Consider the following 24,209-nt stretch of genomic DNA (forward strand, 5'->3'; position numbering starts at 1 on the left):
CCAACATAAACCAGCTCCGTGGGTCTGGTCGCGTGCGGAGGCTGGTTTGGTCTGACTGACAGATTAAATGTTGGATCAGACTGACTGTAGCTCCATACAGGGGACTGGGCTGCTATGTACAGTACCACAGTACCATACAGGGCGCTGGGCTGTTATGTAACCTCCTTATATCGCTGGCTAGCCTTGGCCATGGTCGAGGCCTTGGGGCGATTCAGCGCAAAAGGACGCCCATCTGTGCCGGCCGCCATCACCGCGCGGTTCCGCTGCACGGAACGTCCCGCTGTTTGTGGCGAAAGGAGACACATTCGGTGATCCTACGATGACATGAACCGGGACAAACACTGTGATCCTACCATAACGGATATGGCAATCTTACGGTTACAAATACAGGAATCCTACGGTTACAAATACGGTGATGCTACCGTAACGGATGCGGTGCCCCCACAGTGAATCCTTGGACTGGTTCAGGTCTAGGTCCGTGGATATAGGGCTTACACCAAGGCCATGTGGACAGGGGATAGATAATCATATAGGGGATAGAGTATCACTGTTACAGGTCTTGTTTCTGCAGCACCAGAGACAGCTACAGACTTACTGATCCTATCAAAGGGGCTACTTTGCAGTCTTAAGGTTGCAGAAAAAACGAAGAAGGAACACTCAACAGTTTGAAGTTACTCTACTTTATTCATTTAGTTTGAAGTCAGAAAATCAATTGTTTTATCAGGACCGTGTTGAACAGTAACAAATTTGTTTTCCTTGTTCAGTGCTGTTCGACTTTCAGCATGTCATTCTAAAGAGCTTGCTGTTGCGTCTTCACGCTGTTTAGGCCACTTCCGTGTCTTGTGCTTTTCTCCTCCTGGTTTCAGGCTGTTTAGGCCACTTCTGTGTCTTGTGCTTTTCTCCCCCTGGCGCTCCTGTGTGCAGTTCACCTGACAGGTGCCTCTTCACTTCCTGCTTCGCTTTATTGGAAAGCTGATGCAGTAGGCCTTGGGTCGTCTCTTGTCATAGAACTTGCCACGTTGTTTTGACGTGTTTCCGAAGAGTTTCTGAAACTCACTCTCCTGTTCAGGACCTTTAAAAGTCAGGTGTTCTGAGTATAAAAAGTCAGATGCCACCATGATGTGATACCTGTACAGCTTTTTTTCCCTTTCTCAAAGTGCAGAGAAAGGTTTTCTGTAGTGATCAAACTTCCCTCCTACTCTGGTTCTCACTAAAACTTCATTATAGACTCCCCTTAATGCATACAACACCAAATACACGTGAGAGGTTTGGTGCCAGAAGACAGGCTTGTTGGCTTGGTGTTGTGTAATATTTGCCCCGGGTCAGCCCTGCAGTAAGGCATGGTGACTGGAACAGCAGAGTTCGTGCCACTGGATCTTCCCAAACCCTCTACTCACAAGGAAGTGGGCCAACCTGAGCCCGGCTTCCTTCCTCATGCCTTATATGGGCCGGACTTGGCCGGGCGCCAGCCTGGCTTCTCAGGCTGCCAAGAAAGGATGGAAACTCACTTTGTGGGGAACCTCTTCCAACTACTCAAACATCTCACTGAACTTATCAATTGATGGGTTTTATACATGGTTCACGGCATGGACCCTGAACATGACATCCTTTCATAGAGCTTCATACTTACTTCACAGATGATGTTGGTACTATACTACACTACTGTTTTCACTGCCTCACACTCCTTCCCTCAGTACAACACTATTCCTGTTTTCCTGTCAGTCCTTTATAAGAGTGGTGCTCCGGGGGTCGGATTAGAAACCAACAGTCCTAAATAGTGCATGACTGATGTGAACATGGCCTTCAACCTGACTTTTGCTTCAGCTTAGAGTTCATTCTTGTATGGGTTGGAGCGATTGTGACTTGATTAACACTGTAACAAGGTGCTTCATCCCAACATGACCTGTGATTGACAAGTGTGACCTGTGATTGACAAGTGTGACCTGTGATTGACAAGTGTGACCTGTGATTGACAAGTGTGACCTGTGATTGACAAGTGTGACCTTTGATTGACAGCTCTGACCTGTGATTAACAAGTGTGACCTCTGATTAACAGTTCTGGCTTCTGATTGACAAGTGTGACCTGTGATTGACTATCTGACCTCTGATTGACATTTGTGACCTGTGATTGACAACTCTGACTTATGATTGACAGCTCTGACCTGATGTGATTGACAGTTCTGACCTGTGATTGACAGCTCTGACCTGTGATTGACAAGTGTGACCTGTGATTGACAAGTGTGACCTTTGATTGACAGCTCTGACCTGTGATTAACAAGTGTGACCTCTGATTGACAGTTCTGACCTCTGATTGACAAGTGTGACCTGTGATTGACAATCTGACCTCTGATTGACAAGTATGACCTGTGATTGACAGTTCTGACTTCTGATTGACAGCTCTGACTTCTGATTGACAGTTCTGACTTGTGATTGACAGTTCTGACCTGTGACTAACAGTTCTGACCCTTGACTGACAGCTCCACCCTGCGCTGCTGCCTGCCCAGGTTGAGCCAGAGACCCTAATCCTGCTGGGCTTTGCGGCCATGTCAGGCTGAGCCCCGTGGGGACGCGGATTACCCAGCGTTAACCGCCCATTCAGCTGCCTCCTCTCATCTCCAGCCTCCTGCCAATTCAGGCTGATTTGTGCCCTGTCATTGGTCCACTTCAAAGGGAAGAGGAGCATTGATTGGTTGAGAGATGGGCCGGCTGTGGATTGATTGGGAGTTTTTATTGGTCGGATGCGGGGTCGGGATAAGGTCGCGGGTTTGAAAGTCTTTTATGAAACGGTAAATGTGAAGTCAATAGCAGAGATGAGGCGGTCGTATTGACCTGATTTTAACGTTTTATTGTCTGGGAAGTGGGAAATTGTCTTCATACAATCAATCTTCACTTTACTCCAGGAGTGCAGCAGGAACCAGACCAGCTGGCACGCTTGTGCAGTTTGTTTCCACATTCTGAATTAAAGTTTGGGGTTCTGTCAAAGACATTTGTTTTCCTTGCTCTTCTTTTCCCCTTCTCTTTTTCTTTCAATCAGAATTTATATTGAAGTTTTTGATTTTTGGTTTGTTCTTAAATCAGCACACACTAGACTGCCCAGACTTCAGATGTTCAGGGCCAAATGTTTAATGTCTTAGAAGGATGATTTCACTTTTACCAGCTGTCACAACTGGATCAAAACTTCCCCTTTTTCCTCAGATGATATTCTCATCACTTCACTATTCAATAATGATCTGATAGCAGAATTATTGCTGGTGACAGAAACATACTATAGACTTATCTCAAGTTGTTGTTTATGTTGTTGTTGTTGTTTACACCAGTGTATGGAGAAGCACACCCTAGACTGCCCAGACTTTAGATGTTGTTGTTTATGTTGTTGTTGTTGTTGTTTTCCCCAGTGTACGAAGAAGCACACGCTAGACTGCCCAGACTTCAGCAGGACAGGTGAGTGTCCCCGTGGAGCGAGGTGCAGGATGGTCCACAGGAGGAGGAGGGAGAAGAGGAGACATGTGGAGGCTGGGGAGGTTGGGGAGGAGACAGGAGATGGGAGGGAGAAGAGGAGACATGTGGAGGCTGGGGAGGAGAGGGAGGAGCCTGCTGCATCACCCAGGTAAGGATGTACCAGTCTCATAGATGGTGGTACAGCTGGCAGTACAAGTGCTACAATGGTATCAGTACTGGTGTTAGAACAGGTGTCAGTACAGCTGTCGGTACAGGTTCAGTACAGGTGTGAGTGCAGGTGTAGTATAGCCTGTATAGGTGTCAGAACAGGTGTCAGACTGTTAGGTACAGGTGCAGTACAGCTGTCAGTATAAGTGCAATATAGGTTTTAATACAGATGTCAGTACAGGTGTCAGAAGAGATATAGTGCATGTCCCGCTAGCTGTCATTACAGGTGTCAGTACAGGTTCAGTACAGGTGTTTGGTGCAATATGTACCAAATTGCATACAGGTGTGGAAATACAGCTTACTTCAGCTGCCTCGATGATAAATGTTACGACTCAGAAAAGTTTCATTTCTCCTCACGCTCACCATCTGTTCATCCTATCTGCTAGTAGATAACCAACTTCCTCTGTTATCTCCAACTGTCCTTACATCAGATAACTCAGTATAACAGTTAGAACTGCTGCCTATCCTTACATAATGATAGCTACAGTAGAACAGTTAGAACTGGTCCCAGCTGGTTCCAGGGCTGCGTAGGGAGGAACTGTGGAAGGTTTAACCCCACAACCTCGCACAGGTCTGTCATGGTTACCGGGGAAAACTTGACTTCCTCTTTCTGTCAGGACGATGTTCTTGTCACGCATGTTTTGTAAGAAAACTTTTCTTTCTGTCACTGTCAGCAGCCTTGATACTGACACTAACACTGACATCGTAGATCGCCCGAAGCTCGACGAATTTCAAAATCGCCCGAGCGTCGACCGTATTTTCCAATGAAAATCTCGGGTGGCGTCCGTCGAACATGGTACCATCTCTTGGACATGGACAAAGTCAGAATCAACTAACCTGGTAAAAGGCCAATATTTGGATCAACTTTTCTAAAAATCGCCCGAAGCCCGCGTAATTGACAGGACGTCAGCCGTACTTCGGCCGAAAATGCATATTTGAAGCTCGCCAACACGTCGGCCAAGCTGAATTTCTTATTTGTGACGGGCTTTAGCAACCACCTGTCCTCAATAACAGTCCCTTGAGAGGTTGCTGTTTGACCAGCTGCTGCTGCGCCGTGTGCCTGCGAAGCTGGTGTGTTACGCCTAATGGTGGTTGTACCGGCTATATAGATACAGATACAGACTGTTTTACTACAGTAACTGTACCACAAAACCGTTTTAAACCTAAAACACAGTGAAAACATCCTTTCCCCTTCTACCACAAAGTCCCCACAAAAATGAATGAATTTACAGTTTATTTCCTCAAACTCAGGGCCAAATTTTTTTTTTTCGCTATCAATCAATCTTTATTGAAAAACCGACATTGCAGGCATGTCAGAAGACACATCTGAATTTCATTACATTCTTACAATTTGATAAGTACGTTAAAATAGTATCAGTGGGTCAGATTAAAACTACATCACACAATTCATATTCAGGGATTTATATACAATAAAAAGTTTTCTTTCGACGAACATAGACGAATAAAGCGTACACGGGCCTTAAACCAGGCTTTGCAAGTCCCTCAGAGCCCTCACGATGAACGAGGCTCTAGGTCCTCTCCAAAGGATGATGTCACCAGCTGGGCATGTTTGGTTCTGTGCTCATTGTCACGACTAGAACAAAACTTCCCCTTTTCCTGGGATGATATTCTCATCGCTGGACCGTTATCTTCCAGCAGAATTATTGCTGGTGACAGAAACATAGATGTTATCAGCGGAGGCTGTTTGTCAGAGCCCGGCCGGCTGGACCTGAGCCAGAATGTGTGCTCCATGTCTGTCAGGAGCTGGGCATGTGATTTCTGTGAAGTTTGGTAATAAACTTGCAGAGTTGATCGTTTTGCAGTAAGTCATTAAGTAAAGTACACTCACTCACTCACTCTCTCACATAGCTTAGTACAGTCAAACTTATATGTATGTTTTACATTACAGACCCATGCTCTTATTCTACGTCCCTTTACAGTATCCTATTGTCAGTGGGAACAATATCTAAGGGAGCACCAAAAAGTGGCCACAGTGACCAGTTAGTCCAGTCAGTCCTGATCATTGGTGGTCACTGTAGACTAAGGACAGGTTTGACTGTATGTTCTGTTGGTTAGCTCCCAGGGGTTACCACAGAGGTATCTTCTATATTTATGCTAGTGGTACAGGGACCCCTCAGATTCGGGACTGACAGCTGTCAATCATTTCTCCAAAAAGCAGGAGAGCCAAGAAAGTTGTGACCTTAAGTAACCCCCCTGCCCTGACCCACTGATGTCTGAAGTTTCCTTGCAGAGTTCCTTAGTAGAATACAAGACTTATAAGGAAATGGCAGATACATAATTACAAAGTCTGTTTCCCATTAAGTTCAGTTTGTATACTTTCTTGGACATGGACTTTCTCAGATGCCATCGGCTGCTCTCCCGTTCCAGGAAATTTTCTGGAACCGTTTTTCTAAATGAGGAGGAACAAGGAAGCAGTCTCCAGGCTGCCCCTCCGGCCACTTCATAACAAGACTGAGATTTCCCCATGATGAAGGCTGCCAGCTGGCACGGGGAAGTTACTGTAAATGCAGAAAAGTTTGCGGTTGTTTTATGTTCGTGTTTTTTGCGGCAACCGTTTCACAGCAAACATAAAACTACCGCGAACATTTTTGTCCAATACTGTAGCAGTATGTGACTACAGCGCTGCCATGAACTTAAAACCACTGCAAACACTCTATTTTCCCCTTAGCGTGAAATAAAAACCATGCAAACTTAAACGCATTTACAGTACCATATTAGGCCAGTGTGTTTGGTCCTGAGGAGGAAGTTTTGTGGTGAGCAGTGATCTGGCAGGATGGAGTCATGGAGTAAACTGAACCTGGACTCGCGCCAGGCTGGGGTTTGATGTTGTTGTTGTAAATCATGAAAATACAGCAGAAAAAAAGGGGCTGCAAATTTTTTTTTTCCTGCGTGAGAGAGAACTTACACAGTACCTCATAACTTTATAAAAATTTGATAACAAAGTTTCATGTGTCCTGAAATGCCCTAGGAAGACAAATGAAGAAGGAGTTTAAAGTTGGAGCCTGGAATCTGGTGTCCCCTGATGACCTTGAGTGTCCTTGGCTACAGGTGTTGCCATGGCAACAAGACATGCCTGTTGTCATGAATCTGCAGCTGATCTGCTCAGTGTTCGCCTCACTACACCGACTCTGTCTGTGCCTCGTTTTGAAATATGGAAAAAAGTACAAAACGACACTCAAAAACAAGCTCCACACATCTGCTTGGAGTGTGCTCATGTCTTCTCCTGTACTTAACTTTACAGAACTGCGGAAGGAGACTCCGACTCTGAGGAGGAGTCTGAGGAGTCGTCTGAGGAGGAGCCTCCCAGGAAAGTGGCCAAACTTCCCTCCTTCATCTCCCTGAGAGACGAGCAGCCAGCAGATATCACAGGTGGGTACTGGGCTCACTAACGTACAGCAGTCTGAAGATGCTAAAGCCCCCCTCTCACTGGACTGCGGCACGTTGGCAGCGTCGCTGCGTCCTAAATTGGATTTGTGTTACCCTTGAATTTATAATGGAAATATCATGCAAAACACAAAAAAAGGCAACAAAACAAACAAGATTTGTTTTTTATCGATGACATTTGTTGAGCGCTTTGTCAAATTGCTCGGTCGCAGCAAGGTCACCAACGTGCCGTTGGTCCAGTGAGATACTGCTTGACGCATCACTGCCTCAATTGAGTCTGCCAAAGGGTTCAGGAAAGAAGTTTTAGGACAGAGAGTAAAGCTACATTATGTATCAGAGTGGGTCTTGTCCCATCCTAAGATAAAGTAACATTCAGTCATAGAAAATGCCACATCAGATGATGTAGCGCAGCGGGCCTTGTCTCTGTCTGTAGGAAAAGGTAACATTCAGCCACATACATGTTGTATCAGAGCAGGCCTTGTCATAGGAAAAGGTAACATTCGGACAAGGAGAAGCCACATCACGGAATGTAGCGAAGCAGGCCTTGTCTCTGTCTGTAGAAAAGGTAACATTCGGACATGAAGAAGCCACATCACAGAATGTAGCGAGCTGGGCCTTGTCTCAGCCTGTAGGAAAAGGTAACATTCGGACATGAAGTAGCCACATCAGGGAATGTAGCGAGCTGGGCCTTGTCTCTCTCTCTCTGTAGCAAAAGGTAACATTCAGACATGAAGAAGCCACATCACGGAATGTAGCGAGCGGGCCTTGTCTCTGGCTGTAGGAAAAGGTAACATTCGTACATGAAGAAGCCACATCACGGAATGTAGCGAGCGGGCCTTGTCTCTGGCTGTAGGAAAAGGTAACATTCGTACATGAAGAAGCCACATCACGGAATGTAGCGAGCGGGCCTTGTCTCTGGCTGTAGGAAAAGGTAACATTCGTACATGAAGAAGCCACATCACGGAATGTAGCAAGCGGGCCTTGTCTCTGGCTGTAGGAAAAGGTAACATTCGTACATGAAGAAGCCACATCACGGAATGTAGCGAGCGGGCCTTGTCTCTGGCTGTAGGAAAAGGTAACATTCGTACATGAAGAAGCCACATCACGGAATGTAGCAAGCGGGCCTTGTCTCTGGCTGTAGGAAAAGGTAACATTCGGACATGAAGAAGCCACATCGCGGAATGTAGCGAGCGGGCCTTGTCTCTGGCTGTAGGTAGAGGTCAGGTAGTTTCCATATACAGAAGGTCAGGACGATACAGAAGGTCAGGACGATACAGAAGGTCATGACTATCCATCACACAGGCAGGACATGTTGGGGCAACAGGGCGGGGCGGGGCTGAAGTTGTTACAGTTTCCGGAGAAGTTTGCACAGGATGATTAACTGTGCCTCTCTCTACCCTTGTTGGACAAGATACTATTTTCCTGTTTAATATTCAGTTTCTATATACAGAAAGTAATCTGTGACGATTCATCTACCTCATTTTTAGAATACATTATTAACATCAGTGCCACAATATGAATGTTTTCATTTGATGCAGTTGAAGACATGTGAACTTGACCTTGAAATTTCTCCTGTCCCTCATCACAGAACAACCCGCCAGCCAAGGTCAGGAGAAACTCCCAGCATTCCCTGCACAGCCAGGCAGCCAATCAGAGAGCAGGGCTCCAGTGGAACAGGTCACAGGTCAGTGACCCCGCGTTTCTTGGTCGGCGTGACGATCGTGTTCTGGTTGTTGTTCTCCTCTCCGCTATTCCCGTCCCAGCCGACGTGCTGCTACGCAGAGGCCGCACCAAGCCAGTTCGCTGGTTCTTGGAAAAGTTGGATGGAGAAAACAATTCTGAACTAAAAGATCAACATAAAAATAGAATCTAAAGTCTGTACCAGAATCGGTATGCACAATTACAAGGAGTAAATATTGTCCGTCAGGTTTTCTGCTTGGGCCTCTAAATTAATCTTGTCCCGGAGACATTACAGGTTGTGTAAAAAGAAAACTCAAAAATCCTATCATCTACCAAGGACATTATATAATGTCCTATCTCCTACCAACCTGTCCTTCATCTTGTCCTGTTGCCAGATTGTTACCTGAGAATGTCAGAAAATCTTTTGAGTCTTCTTTTATCCTCAATTGAGGTAGAGCACGATGTACAGAACCAGGGAAGCAAACTGGTGTGGCCTAAGCGACAAGCTGATATGTGAAGGCTATAAACCCTGTTTTCACAGCAAATATCACACAGACACGCTCCTACATGATATAATGTAACTGTAACAGTAAACACCCCACAGACACACTCCTACATGATATACTACAGCAAACACCCCTCAGACGCGTTCCTGCATGGACTAATCCCGGCTGTTCCTGCCCTGTTTATTGTGCCATTGACCCAGTTTTGCAGCAGCTCCACAAAACATGACGAGTCGCTGCCTCCATGTCGGGCGATCGTCGCTCGTTCTGGGCAGGATTCGCTTTGTCCCAAACGAGGCTGATTAAGAATTCATCCAGAAACTAATTAGTGAAGGTGTGAATCAGGTTTGGTGTGATAAATGGTTCAGGACGAATCACTGGAGACACTGGTGATGGACGCTCAAAATCTGGTGTGAAATGACTTTCAATATTTTATATATTCACCAGGTTGTATTATTGCAGCCAGTAGGTCCCCATGTGAGTAATGAGGACTCGAGGCACCTCCTCGAACACGGGACCCCCATTTTTCGTCTCTTCCGAAAGACGGTGCAGCTCAGACAAGGACACCCTTCCTGGGATTCAATCTGGGGTCCCCGGATCCAACTTATTGGAAACAGGAGGCTCAACTGCGAAGCCGCTACCAATTGAGCTACGGGGACATCCTTGATCTGACAAATATCATTTAAAAATCTATGTCAACCGTACAAAAAGACCATCAATCCAAGGCTGTTTCCAGAACTCGTCCCTTTAGCTGGGGACAGAGTTTGCTCGTTGGGACGGACAAGAATGTCACCCCCTTCCATCCCAAAAATCACTTCATGACATGAAATTGATGAAACGGTATTTTCCCCTCAAGCTCAATATGAAAAATGAGTTAAAAAAGGAAATTAACAACATAGGCTACTAAGCAATGAGTGGGACAGAAACAGTGTGGAGAGTGGAGACAGTGCTACCAACAGTTCCCAGAACACCTCCCCTTGGTAACCCCCCCCCCCCCACACACACACACACCAGCCCTCCGAGTTAACCGCCACCTGTCAGAAGTTTACGACGATAATTGAGGGATTTGCTCTTTGCGGAAATCCCCGGATCTGCGGGCGGGATCAGCAAGCTTTCCCGGCACGGAACGGCTCGCACGTCTCCCTTTTAATTACCCGTGTGCGGCCGGCCGCGAAAAGTCAAGTGTTGTCATGGCAACTGCCTCGTCAGCATAACGTTCCGCCGATCATTCCAACGACTCACGGGGGACGGAGGTTTGCCTGGGGGTAGGGGGTGTTTAGCATCTCCTATCATTAGCAATAACGTGACTGTTTAATGTATTGTTGTGTTATGATGATAATTGTGTTGAATTGATAACTGTAACAGCAGGCTATAGTCACTGTGATTTTCAAATCTACAAAAGTACCTCTCACCAAGGACATTGATTTTACCAAAGTGTCCTTGCAAACACAGTTATGAAGAAAGTCTGCTGTTTCCACCATAATGTCAAAAGATTTTGGGTTCATCACACAGTCTGAAATTTGGACAAAAAGACAAGAGGACACCACGACAGAAATGTTTGGTTCTAAACCTTGGTAAAAACCTTCATGGTTCTGTTAAGTGACTGCTCCCCACCCCTAGGCCCTTCCCCTTCCCTCACCACTACTGCAATTCTTGTTTCTTTCACTGTACGGAAATGTGTTCACTAGTTTCCCGGGCGCCTCTGTACCGTGAACTTATCATCACTGTGCAAAAAACTGTAACAGTTGTAATTATTTATGATTCCAATCACTTGGCACCACCGTGAAGTTGAAGTTCAGTGAAAATGTCTATTTTCCTTACACCGTGAAATTTCGCTACCGTGAAGATAAAATGAATTACAGTATTCCCTCTGCCTGGGACTCCTGTCCCCTTGTTATGATATGATGTTTTCCTCCTTGTGTAATTGGGGTTAATTGTCAGGAAAATTCAGTAGCGCAGCATTTTGTCTGCCCCCCTGGGCAAAAATGAGTTAATTACCTGCAATAGTCATTTAATTCTGGTGACGAGGGGGTTGACTTGTCCATTATCTGCCATGGAGACCCTGCATCGGCTGTCAGCAGTGTTTAACACTCGCCAGTCATGTTTTCAAATGTTGGGACTAACACTTCAACTCGTCACTGCATGTGCGCCTGTTAATTTTCACATGTTGTTGAATGAATGAATGAACTTTATTGCTCGACAATTGTACATGGCACAATGTATGGCAACAATGACAAAGCAATCAATACAATGGATACTAAACTAGTCTATTCTATTCTGAAAACTATAACTACAAGAATATGATATAAAATTTCCTACACATCCTTCCTACCTTGTGTTTTTCGTACATGAACGATCCTGTTTTTCAGCGTTTTTCTTGATGTGTAAACCCTCTTGTGTTTGCGTGGTTTTCATGTTCTATAAGTGGTCTTGTTTCCAAGTGTAATTTCTGATATTATTTCCTACAGTCACATCCTTTCTACCTTGTGTTTTTCATACTTAAACGGTCCTGTTTTTCAGTGTTTTTCTGATGTAAATCCTCTTCTGTTTGCATGTTTTTCATGATATGTTTTTTGTGGTCGTTTCCAAGTGTAATTTCTGATATTATTTCCTACGGTCACATCCTTTCTACCTTCTGTTTTTCAGTGTTTTTCTGATGTAAACCCTCTTCTGTTTGCGTGTTTTTAGTGGTTTTGTTTCCGTGTGTAATTTTTGACGCCAGTTTTCCTCTCTGCTCCCTAGAGCGGCTGCAGATCCGACCTCGGTTCCTAGCGAGACCCAGGAAGGGCGCGGCGCCGGACGGGCCAGCGGGAGAGTGAGACTTCCACACCGACTCCTCAACAAAACCCTTCCAGTTTTACGTGCAATATAGTTTCTCCGTTCTCGTTTGTTATTCATTCCTCCGTTTATCATTGACAGGTAAGTACGGTCGTTTCTCGTCAGGAACAGGAGATTCGGAGAGAAAAGTTTGTAATTTTTAGTCGCTGTGTTCATTTATGATTAAACATCGTCCCGGCCGTCGCCCTCCAAAGCGCGGCCGGGGGAAAGCGTCGCGGAGACGTGAGAAATGTTGCTGCACCGTGTTGAGAGAAGCTAATAAAACATGTATGAAGATGAGAGCAGAGTTTGTGTGGTGCCGTAATTGTGTGATCATGCCCCCCTCCCGCTTGTCGCCTCTTGTTTAGCCAGCCCTCCGTTCATTAATACACGTCCGACTGAAGATTGGGGATGATATGATCTGAGTCCGCCTGATGTGGGCCTAATTGCTCGGGGGAGTTACAGGAAAAGTTCGGCCCGGCCGCGGGGTCGCCGGCGCGGTTATGACACATTTCTGGGCTGGAGATTCGGGCGCTCAGTTGGCCGTGAAACGACCCGTTGTTTGTATTTCTTGCAGTGACACATGCCCTGCCCTACCGTAGAAAGGGAAATTTGAGCAGTGTTATATTCTATTTATATTCATTTCCACATTTCCTGGAACAAACAAAAATACTCAGCAGAGCACAAGAGAATTTCTCATTGTTTCCTAAAACAAGAATGATTTTATTCGACCAACATTGGTTTGAAATTTGGGTATGTATAAATTTTAAGGTTTACACCTTTACAGTAAAGTGTTGCACAGAACATGGTGTAACGTTATAGGCTGTGGAACAGTAGATATAGAAATGAGACACCTGCATATGTGGGTGACATAGTTGCTTTTTAAGTTTTCTCTGGCCCCCTCAACCTAACAACCCCCCTCGGAAGGAATGACGAGGTTACTCTGTGCCCCCCCCTCAATCTAACCCCCCTCCAACCTACCCCCTCTCCAGGTTACAGGGTTGCGTGACATGCCAGGCAGTCCAGCACATGGATTAAGAAAACCAACAGAGTCTATATAAAGCCTGGGGGAATCCCGGGCACGGTGCACCACCGGGGAAGTCCGCCCGGTGTCAGGTTCCCATAGCTGCAGGGTCGGGTTACAGGGCTGCCATAGCTGGGGTATCGGGTTACAGGGCTGCCATAGCTGGGGTATCGGGTTACGGGGTAGTCTCCAACCAGACCCAATAGATTGCAAAGACCGTATCCAACTGGAAGAAAGAGCTTATAGTGCAATCTAAGGTCTGGAACAAGTCGGTCTGAACAAAGGCTATTAACATCTAATTGTTACCTAATCAAATTGTGCTTCTGTAAGTGAGTTTATTACTCTCTGTCCGCACGGGCGTGCGGCGCCATGCCGGGCTGACACCTCCAGGCCGCGACTGAGAGGCCGTTCACTTGGGCAGGGCTGTACCGCGAAAATTAAACTTCCCAGGAAAAATAAACTAAATGTTGCCAACAGAAAAGACTTGGTCTCTTTTTCAAAATCAATCTGTTACGAAGATCGCTACCAAAACTGCTTCAATCGTCACAAAATGCTATCAATTTTGACCAGTTACGCCGGAACTGTAAGGGCAATTCCCGCCATGTGGTCACGTGGAATCTTGCAGTTAATCTTTAGTATAGTGGCTTGAACCCGAAACAGTAAACATTGTCTACGGATGTTTTTGTAAGAACAGTTTTCCATGATGCCACAAACATCGCCGATGGGTGAAAGAAACTGCTATTGTGAGAGCTTTTTACTAGGCTCAACCAAGGCCCGAACCTCCCACTGGGACGTGCGCGGGTGACTAGGCTCGGTCATAAAAAGATTAGTACCCCGGACATTTGTACGGCTGTTAGCATTACAACGAGGAGGGGCAGCGACGCCTTTATTGAATAGAAATGCTCCGCCCTGTTTGAGTTGTTGCAGACCTTGGTTGGCTATGAGACTTGGGTTGGCTATGAAAACTCCTTCTGCCTGTTGGATACGGTCTTTGCCAACCCGTAGGTCTGCTTGGAGACTAGTTACGGGGCTCCCATAGCTGGGGTGTCGGGTTACAGGGCTGCCATAGCTGGGGTATCGGGTTACATGGCTCCCATAGCTGGGGTGTCGGGTTACAGGGGTGTGTGTACCGGCCTGTTGCAGTGTGTAACCTGACACCGTTCACCCTACTTCTGGCGTCACCATACCGCACATCAAGCCACTCAGATCCAATCCTTCCTCCGTCAGTTCTTCTGTAGTACAGCCAGCGTACAGATCCAGACTACAGCATAGAACATGGACATGTCCACAGTTTTATGTCATAAATATATCTATATTTACGACATGTGCAACACCGCCCTGGTGTAACAGTGGAGGATTGACAGGACTATAGTTCACACTGGGCCACACCAAGTTATTTCCTTGGTTCTAAACATTTTGAAGTAACACTTAGTATGAGGACACCAGAAAAAGATAGAGGGCTGTGTGGAAAATTTGAATCTGACCATATTCACTCCTGTATGTACCACTGTCCAGACTGTCCCCTTAGAGTCTGTTTTCATGTTGATAGTCAGCTGTCACATTATTTCTGTAAAGCCGAGAACCATCACGTTAACTTGGAGTGGCCCGAGTGTGCCATCAGAGCTGTGTACCCAGCTGTCCGCCCCACTACTGCCGGTACTAACGCCCCCCCCCCCTCGTATTGGGTTCCAGCCCAAATTGGAAACTAACCATGTTGATGAGGCTAAGATTGGGCAGTGGTGGCGACTCCATCGGGACTGTTAGGGCACTTAAGCCATCAGGTCCCGCCCTGCCTCTCTCCTTTATAACACCCTAAAATCAAAAACAAAAATCCAGTCGTTGACCGACCCGACGTTATACCTGAGCCTGACCGGTGGTTTAACGCGTAATGCGGCTAATCCGGCGGATTTACCGCTGATCCGCAGCGGGCTAAAGACCGGGTGTTAGGGAGGGCTGCGGGGCTGAGCCGCCCTGGGACCACAGGGTCATGAATATAACATCCCCGCTCATATCGGCACGTCAGGAGTCGTCCCCTCTCTATCAATATACAAATTACCGTGCAGGGAATAACAGCCGCGGACACGGCTCAATAAAGGCTCGTTTATCAGCGGGTTGATTGGGCCTGATTGTTTCATATCGCCTCGATTGGAGCCACTCCGACACGATTCACGCCAGTCGGACACGATTCACGCCAGTCGGACACGATTCCAGAATCATCATCACCATCGGCACCAGGGCTGTCTCCAGGACCCGTCCCTCCGTCCCAGCACAGAAGATCACAGAAATGTGCTTCTTGGGACGGACAGAAATTTCACCTCGTCCATCCAAGAGATCTCAACTTCATGACATGAAATCGATGAAAATTTATTTTTGTATGCTTAAGATGACAAATTTGACAACGAAAATTAACAACATGGGCTCTCAAACAATGGGTGGAACAGGGGGAAAAAATGTAATGCTGGAAACAGCCCGGATTTGCACACATTGGTCCAGCGGGGTTCTGAAGGGAGGCCATTCCAGAGGCAGAGTTCTGTTGCAGACACTTGACTGTTTTGGTTTTGATTATAGAAACACTTTATTACACAACAAGTGTACAAGGTACAACATACGGCATCTTCTGCTACATTTCAACAACCATTCTATGAGACTAATCTACCTTACAGAAGACCACCATGTAGATATATATATAGTAAGTTTATTGATTCATTCATTCATCGCTGAAGTACATGGCAGTGTCCTCAGAAAAGGATGCTGAATTGCGTACATTAGGCGTATTACATTTAACAAATTAAAATCTAACTTAAATTCAAACAACTAGTACTATTCAAAATCTAGGAACAAGAAAAAGATAACGTATTGTGCGATTGGGATGACAATGTGCTTTTACAACTATTGGTGGAACTTCTCATGTTTAGGCATTTCTTTTAATGTATTGTCCATACGGTCAGACTGCTGAGTAGCCCCATTCAAGTTTGTCAAGTTGTTTTTCATTTTTGCTGGATAGAATAAAGTTACAATGTGTGGCACCTACATCACCATGGTAACGATTCCAGAGGAATGACCTTAAGAATACTTCGACATGCTTGAAAGTGGGTCAAAACTGATGTCTAGGAATGGCATATTTGTTCTTTTTAAAAACATCTTATATATATATATATATGGCCTCCGTCTGTCCGTATTGAACAATTGGTAAAATCCTAATTCACAACAGCCCTACAGCATCGACTATGGCTAAACAGCTCTATACATCTTAACATTTGTTTAAACATTTGAACATTTTTCTAAACATTTCCCGGTGTGAAGGCATCTACAGAACCATCAGTACAGCAACTCACTCCTGCCTGATCCTCAAGGTCAGGGTCAAAGCCATGCAGATAAGGAGGGGTGAACTTGAAGGCTCCGGTAACAATAGCTGGTTCTGTGTGCTTCAGCAGTAACGTGGGATCTTATCAACGCAAGATAAGAACAAAATTGGACAAACAATAACTTTGTTGTATTTTACCTTTTAATGGTTGATTCAGTATCTTGCATGTAGCTGCCAAGACACTGGAACACTTTAGATAAGTTTCTAATCCAAATCAAACATATTATATTTCCAAGTATTATTTCGAAAGCACATAGTTCTGTTACCTTATGTTGAGTTACTGAAGGCAAACTTTGATTTAAGCGTTTTCCGTAGTTTATGAACATCTAAAACATTACATGCCGTTCAGAATACAACTTAGTGTGTATTTACAACTCTCTGGGTCTGCCTGGTCTAAAAACACATGAACAGGAGACGGAAGCTTGACAGACGTTATGATGTTGCCTCTCCGCATCTGCTTGGATTTTAAGTATAGCGCGCCAAGAAGAAAACACAATACGGACCGGGCAGGTATGGAAGGGCGGTGACGTCATCCTGTGGGGAACTTGGCCCGAGATGGTGTCAGAAACTGAAGGTGAATGATTGAATGACAGACCTTTATTGTAAATTTATGCTCTTACAAGCTAAGTACAGGTCAATGGTGATAAAGCAAAAGTAAGTGATACAAAAATGTGAGATCTTACTTCGACTACAAAGACTATTGTGAACATGTTTGACTTTTCGCTTCTTATGGCAGCAGATGTAAGGACAGATGATGACGTCATATCGTGAAGCACAGTTAGAACTGGCCGTCCGAAATGGTGAGTTCGTGTTAATGATTTATCTGACAAGTGACCGCAAATTTATAATCACGCTTTGATGAACACAGACTGACAGAACGAGCGAGAGAAGAAGAAAGGTTTTGTCACTTTTATGTACCGTGCTGTCCATGAATAACTCACAGGGAAACTGTGCTGCTGGTAATAAACAGTAAACGCCGTGAATAGAACACTAACAACACCATAAATCACATGAACATGAACAATACGCAATCGACTTCCCCCTTCGTAATGCGGTTGGAAATGAGATTTGCATGTTTGTCCTGTCTGCTCAGATTTGGAGTGACCAGTTCCCGACATTGTCCGCTCGCTGGAACTGGGCCAGGCGGTCAGAGCAGCTGAATAATACATACTGGGAACAATAGGCGCGTTTCAACTTAGGATGATCTGACACGAGGGTCTAATGTCCAAGCAGATCCACGCCGGGCGCGAAAATCGTATATGCTAGCCAGAGAAGGTCCAGTCAGCCAGAGAGGGTCCAGGCAGCTCCTACGGGGCATATACGATTTTCGCGCCCCGTGTAGATCTGCTTGGAGATTAACGAGGGTCCACCTGACACATGGTTTGAGATGGAAAAATAGTAGAAATTGGCCAAATAGACTGAATAACATGCTGGAGGAGTTACCATCTGCAACCCAGTGAGTTTGGCAGAGACTAGTCTAACCAACGCAGGCAGATTCGGTGGAGAACTTTACACCCAGCAGATAGTGCTAGTACAGCTGTATATGGGTTCGCACTCGATGGTTCGAAAGACCTCTTACGTTAACACAGACTGAGACTCAACTTTTCGCCAGCAGATATCTGTGGGTTCGCGTCGAGTCAGGAATAAACCATCCCAGAAAGATCTACAAAACGCCAACAATGAATGAACGATCTGAACGCACTTTATTGCAGAACAACTGCACAGGTACAATGTGAGGCAAACAACAATGATTATTCTGACACTTATCTATATAACGTTACTGTTGCAATTTGAATAGAATAAGATAAAATAGGAAATACACAAATAACGAAACTCAGTAACTAGGAGAAAACGCTGATAACTTCTGATATTCATTTCTCTATGTTTGTATAGCGATATTTAAGTATTGATAATTTGATCCCGCTTTTGAAATACGTTATGTACATATTGACCTACATGTATAGATAGTTGAACATGGGAGTTGGACATGTTACAGCCGTACGAAAACCAGCGGACGCCGCTCGTCACGTGTTTCTGTACTACAGGTTTACTACGGTGACATGCGGGCTAAGGTATGCGAGTGTGGGTTCAGGCCGGCTGGCAGAGCTCCAAACCCGCCCACACCGCGGCCTACACTTCCCGTCCAGCTTTCAGGCGAGCAAAGTCCAACGGCGTTCAATGTACGCTACACAGCGTTACAGGGGTCTTCTAGAAATATAAATGAAAATTAACTAATGATTAGAATAAAATGAAATAAAAAAGTACCGCAGAAATTTGTCCCTCCGTTTGTCCAAACCGCTCTCTGTTCGGGGTTTTAAGACTACAAGTTGAAAATGAACCAAAGATTAGAATAAAATTAGATAAAAAATTACTGCAGAAATTTGTCCCACCGTTTGTCTAAACCGCTTCTGTTCGGGGTTTTAAGACTTCAAGTTGAGATTAAATGTCAAATTGAAGCTACAAACGAAGCGAACGAGTCAAATGTATAGACGTTAAACTATGAAGTATCGAACAGTCCCATAAAGAGCAAACATGCTACACCCCACCATAAACAATCCGAGCTCGGTGATTATGCAGAATAATTTCACTTACTTCAAAGTTCGCGTGTAACGATTTTATCTCGGGATTTGCGGAACCACAAATCATATAAACCAACATTATAGATCCGGGCGATAAACCGAACTCAGCTGGGAAAACGGCAAAAATTGGATTTACAAAAATAACCGCAACCTGAGAGCGGGGCCTTGGAGAGAAACTGTCCCTGTGTTTCACGCGGACGTGTCGGGGTTGTGTGTCAGAACGGTCAGAATAACGGCGCGATTATACTCTCCAAGCAGAGGAGGGGTTCCGGCAGCTTTTTGACGTGTTTTTAGGAATTTTTGTCGGGCTTTCTACTTTGTCATTTTTGAAGTGATTAGGTTTATTAGCCATTGATCAGTGCGTCTGCGGGCAGAGGTGCGGGTTGGCTAGACAAAAAAAATGACAAAGTAGAAAGCCTTCAGAGAGTACGCGATACTGGCCGATGTGTGTTTACATCGTGTCTTATTTGACTTTATTGTGGAAATAAAGGAACCGTAAGAATGCTTCTGTACACTGTGCGACATATTATAAATCTGCAGGTATTAAAAAGTCAAGAAATTGAAAATGAAACTATTACGTGTGAAGTTGTATTTATGTTCTATATTTGAGTGGGCATATAAAGCGGAGGCGTGTTGATTGAATATCATTTACAACTAACAGTATATGAAACCGCCTAACTGTAAAATAATCGGTTTTTAAACTACAACAGTCGCCTGTTTAAACATGTATGTCAATGTCAGTCGATAGCCGGGGGGCGCTCGTGGTAAATTCTTATCCCGCTATTTTGCGACTCTTGTGTCTTTTCTCGCCATTTAAAAGTATCCCGGTTGCGTCTGCACGGGTGTACCGGCCCGGGAGAGGTTCCGAGCCGGGGTTAACCAGCGAGGCGGCCCGCCTGTCACGCTGCTTGCATGACCCCGGCCCGACACACTGTGGGGGTAGAGAAACCTTCCTTGCGGCCACACTGTCAACGTTGCAACGGCCCTTCCCCGAATTCGTTGCTTGCCAGAAAAAAAAGATTCGCCGGATTTAAGAAAAAACAGCCAGAGTCGAGCGTATTTTTCTGCTGAAAATCTACCCTGTTATATTGCATACGGCTCTGTGACTTAGGAACATCGCCCGATCTATAGAAATCGCGCAGTGATCGAGAGAAAACGGGTAAATGTCTTTTAGAGCTCGCAAACTCGTGGTGCGGCCTACGGATGGCGGCGTTAGGGCCCTCTCAGACTTGTGCGTATATTTAAGCGCGCGTGAGCTGCGCATCAACCTTTTTTTTGGTTTAAGTAAGGTTTGCGGGGAGAAAGTTGTTTTCTACTTTGACCCACCGTTGTGCAGCATGGTTATCTAACCTAGGAAATCACTTATTCGGCTGCAAACTTAACCTAAACCAAAAACATGTTAATACGCAACACATGCGGACTTGTATATACGCACAGGTGTGACAGGGGCTTTAGGACACCTGTTCTGCCGGGGTAGTGTCAGTACACACAGGAGAGGAGCATGCGCGGAATGTACAGGAGATGTATTCGGAACTAGACACTCAGAGATGGCAGACTTCACCCCTTTCCTCGGGGCAGAAACACACAGAGGGAGTGGCTGACAGACGAACAGATTTTATTTTTGATGAATGAATGTTAATGAACGAAATCATTATTGGTAGAATTGCGGCATTGATTACAAGCATTGACGTCCACACAGTCACTCACATCCAGGTACACACAGTCACTCACATCCAGGTACACACAGTCACTCACATCCAGGTACACACAGTCACTCACATCCAGGTACACACAGTCACTCACATCCAGGTACACACAGTCACTCACATCCAGGTACACACAGTCACTCACATCCAGGTACACACAGTCACTCACATCCAGGTACACACAGTCACTCACATCCAGATATACACAGTCACTCACATCCAGGTACACACAGTCACTCACATCCAGGTACACACAGTCACTCACATCTAGGTACACACAGAGTAAAACATAACAAATCGCCTTCATAACACTCGATAACTTGGAACGACACTTATCAGGATCACTGGTGCGAGAATCAGAATAAGTGTTATAGTCTTGCTTAAAGCCTTGTTTTCATTATGTTATAACATGAAATAGAGTTTAGTGTAAGGCTTCACTAGCCTGTGTGCCATCCTATTTCTACTTGCTTGGAGATTATGTCATCCCTATAGCCTAGACTTAGTTATCAGCAAAAACCGCAAAAGGTGACAAAATAGAAGAAATATCGCTGACGTCACAGATTGGTTCGTTTTAGTCAGCATGTCCACTCCAAGGCAGATGGAAAATAACTTGACACGACGACAAAAACATTTCTGTATAGTCTACCATGTACGCACGGTTGTTCTTATTCTCTACCTCCCCGGAGATCTATGTGTCTATAGTTGTATAACGCCCTATCAAGATAATATTTGTCTCCAGGCGTAGTCTGTGATCTTCCTGCTTCTGTTAGGAACGAGATCTTCACTCAGTCACGATCGGAAATAAACCATCTTGTGTTCGGGACGGCCTTCACAGTCACATAACGTCACAGTGATTGTCTGCCGTGTGAACGGCCTTGGCATTCACACGCACATTTAGCTTTTCCGGGAAAACTTCTAACAGACATGTGGTTGGGTCATAACGGGTGAAGACACCCCTTCAAAAACAGTGGCAGGCAAAGAAAAGAGGTAAGTAGGAGGAAAGAGAGAGGGAGAGAGAGAGAGAGGTGAAGAGAGAGAGAAGAGAGAAGTGGAGAGAGAGAAGTGGAGAAAGAAAGAGTGGGAGAGAGAGAGAGAGACGGAGAGAGAGAGAGAGAGAGAGAGAGAGAGAGAGAGAGAGAGAGAGAGCCTGACGATAGTTCCAGTTGTATATGGAGTCGTGTCATCTCGCTTTCTTCTGGAGCAGAATGATTCTTTGATTGGAATGCCACCTCGCAGCTTCTGTGTCCGTAATGTTGCACTTCAAGTTGCAGTTAAAGTTGACCTGGGTCCGTAAGGACAGATAGGCACGAGGTTCCCCTGAGGTCCGTAAGGACAGGTAGGCACGAGGTTCCCCTGAGGTCCGTAAGGACAGATAGGCACGAGGTTCCCCTGAGGTCCGTAAGGACAGGTAGGCACGAGGTTGTCCGCCAAGGTTTCCCAGGTCGGGTTGCCCATGTGGCGGGAAGATGCGGAGTGATCCATCACGGCGATGTTGGCGGTGATGCGGCCTGTCGGGCAGGTCTGATGGATGGAGACGGACGAGACGGGACAAACTCAGGGACAAACTCAGGGACAAACTCAGGGACTCCAAACAACCTGGGCGAACCACCGAGGGGTCTCCGCTCCGCACAACCTTGCCGAACCTTGGGCTTATGTCTCCTGCGCAACCTGGCCGTGCGTAGGGTCTCAACTCCGGAGCATCCTGGGCGAACCTTGAGTTCAACGGCACGTCTCAGCTCCGGAGCATCCTCGTGTTTCTGAGCCTTTTTATTTGCATTGGTCAATAACGGTTCTCTTCAAGCAGAGGTTGGTGGAGAAGATTGTGAGTGTCACCTTTTCACCATATGCCCCGCAACGTTTTCTGTCGGCACTCTCGCAGTCTTCCCCCCACCTCTGCTTAGAGAGCGCCGTTATTGACCGTTGGTTATGTGCGGGTGACGCTGAATGCTGCACGCGCCGCTGTCTCTAAGTACTAACCTGACGGTAATCAGCTCAATACACGATATCTGTGATTCAGTCAAACAGAGTGACCACCTCTGCATAAGGACCCCTTGGAAGAGACAGGTTTCTGTCTGTATCTGTATCTATATAGCCGGTACGGTATAACCAAGAAGGTTTTATATAAAACCTCCTTGGTATAACCGCCATTCGGCGTAACACACCAGCTTCGCAGGCACGCGGCGCAGCAGCAGCTGGTTATATTACGCCGAACGACCTGTCACGTCCTACCTTCACATTTCGCGGTTTGTCTGTACCTCTATCCCCCGTACGTTTTTACTCTATCTCACACTCCAGCCACCCGCTCGGGTCCGCTAGGCGTTAGTCTCTCAGCATGCTCCCTGGAATACCCTCAGCATTTAGGCCGACACCACTACAAGCCGTATCGTAGCCTTTAAGACACGGACACACCTACTACAAGTCCTACCACTACCTTTAAGCCGCGGACACACCACTACAAGCCGTACCGCAGCCTAAAATCCAGCCGCATTGGCTTTAAGCCGCTCCCAGCTATTGAATAGGGGCTGCGACGGATGAGTGAGAGGAGCCGGCTGGGGGTACAGGCTAGTAATGACACCCGGGGCACCATCGACCTCTCCTGAGCGTTTCACCTGTGCTGCCGTAGCCTGAACTTCGGGCTATGTTAGCTATAAGCCGCCCCCAACTATAGTCGCTGGCTGCCAACACTAAGAACGTTACGGGGACAATGCTAGGAGGGAACTGTAGGAGTGCCGCGGACACAGGCTTGTGCAGGTACTGTAGTACTGGACCGCCGTGCGAACCATCGGGCAGGTTTGACCTGGTCTGTGTGCTACACATGATCGTTATTGTGATCTGATCGTTATTGCGCTATTACCAGCAGTATTTTGAAGCTTGTCGTGACCCCCCTAGTCTCCCTACAGATGTGTGGCTTGTTAGGCACGACGTTGGTGTCGTTCTGCCTCTAGTGGCACCGTTATTCTGCTCGATTATAACTATAGAAACCAGACCATGATAGAAACGTACAGAACGCCATCAAAAGGACAGAATCTAACCGGAGCCACGTTAGAGGCATCAGCCTGATGATGAGTGTTTCCCGCGCTCCGCGCTGTGTCCTATCGATCCCACCGCCTCTCCTGCCCCGGCTGCACGGCCCAGTTAGCCTGGGTACCAGACCCCCAATCTCTCTCTCTACAGATAGATGTTTGACTCGGAGATTGGGGGTCTGGCATCCAGGCTAAGGGCCGTGCCTCGGACTCACGAACTATGACATCGGCTGGTTTCATGGCGGCTTTACCTGCACCCTGCCTTACCTCAGCACGACAGGCCGCGTTTACCTGCACCCTGCATTACCTTAGCACGACAGGCCGCGTTACCTTAGAGAGGCCGGGGTGGAACGGGATAGCACGACAGACCGGACTGTGGGCAGGTAACAGGTGCGGACAGGTGTGTAAGGTAACAGGTGCGGGCAGGTGGACAGGTGTGTAA

General features: G+C 46.2%; 1 protein-coding gene and 1 long non-coding RNA gene across 2 annotated transcripts in view; both read left to right on the forward strand.

Moving 5' to 3' along the window:
• LOC136438293 (zinc finger CCCH domain-containing protein 3-like) overlaps positions 1 to 7,076 on the forward strand; it is a 65,738-nt gene extending 58,662 nt beyond the window's left edge. The window contains exons 12-14 of the mRNA XM_066433055.1: positions 3,396 to 3,521; positions 3,579 to 3,607; positions 6,929 to 7,076. Coding sequence (XP_066289152.1) covers positions 3,396 to 3,521; positions 3,579 to 3,607; positions 6,929 to 7,076 — 303 coding nt within the window. The remainder of the gene's footprint in view (positions 1 to 3,395; positions 3,522 to 3,578; positions 3,608 to 6,928) is intronic.
• A 1,388-nt stretch (positions 7,077 to 8,464) lies between these two features.
• On the forward strand, positions 8,465 to 12,371 carry LOC136438520 (uncharacterized). The gene is made up of 2 exons (XR_010756441.1): positions 8,465 to 8,755; positions 11,997 to 12,371. It is a non-coding gene; the product is annotated as an uncharacterized lncRNA (long non-coding RNA).
• Positions 12,372 to 24,209: the final 11,838 nt, after the last annotated feature.

Source organism: Branchiostoma lanceolatum, chromosome 7, assembly GCF_035083965.1.
Source record: "Branchiostoma lanceolatum isolate klBraLanc5 chromosome 7, klBraLanc5.hap2, whole genome shotgun sequence".
In the NCBI taxonomy this organism is placed as follows: Eukaryota; Metazoa; Chordata; class Leptocardii; order Amphioxiformes; family Branchiostomatidae; genus Branchiostoma; species Branchiostoma lanceolatum.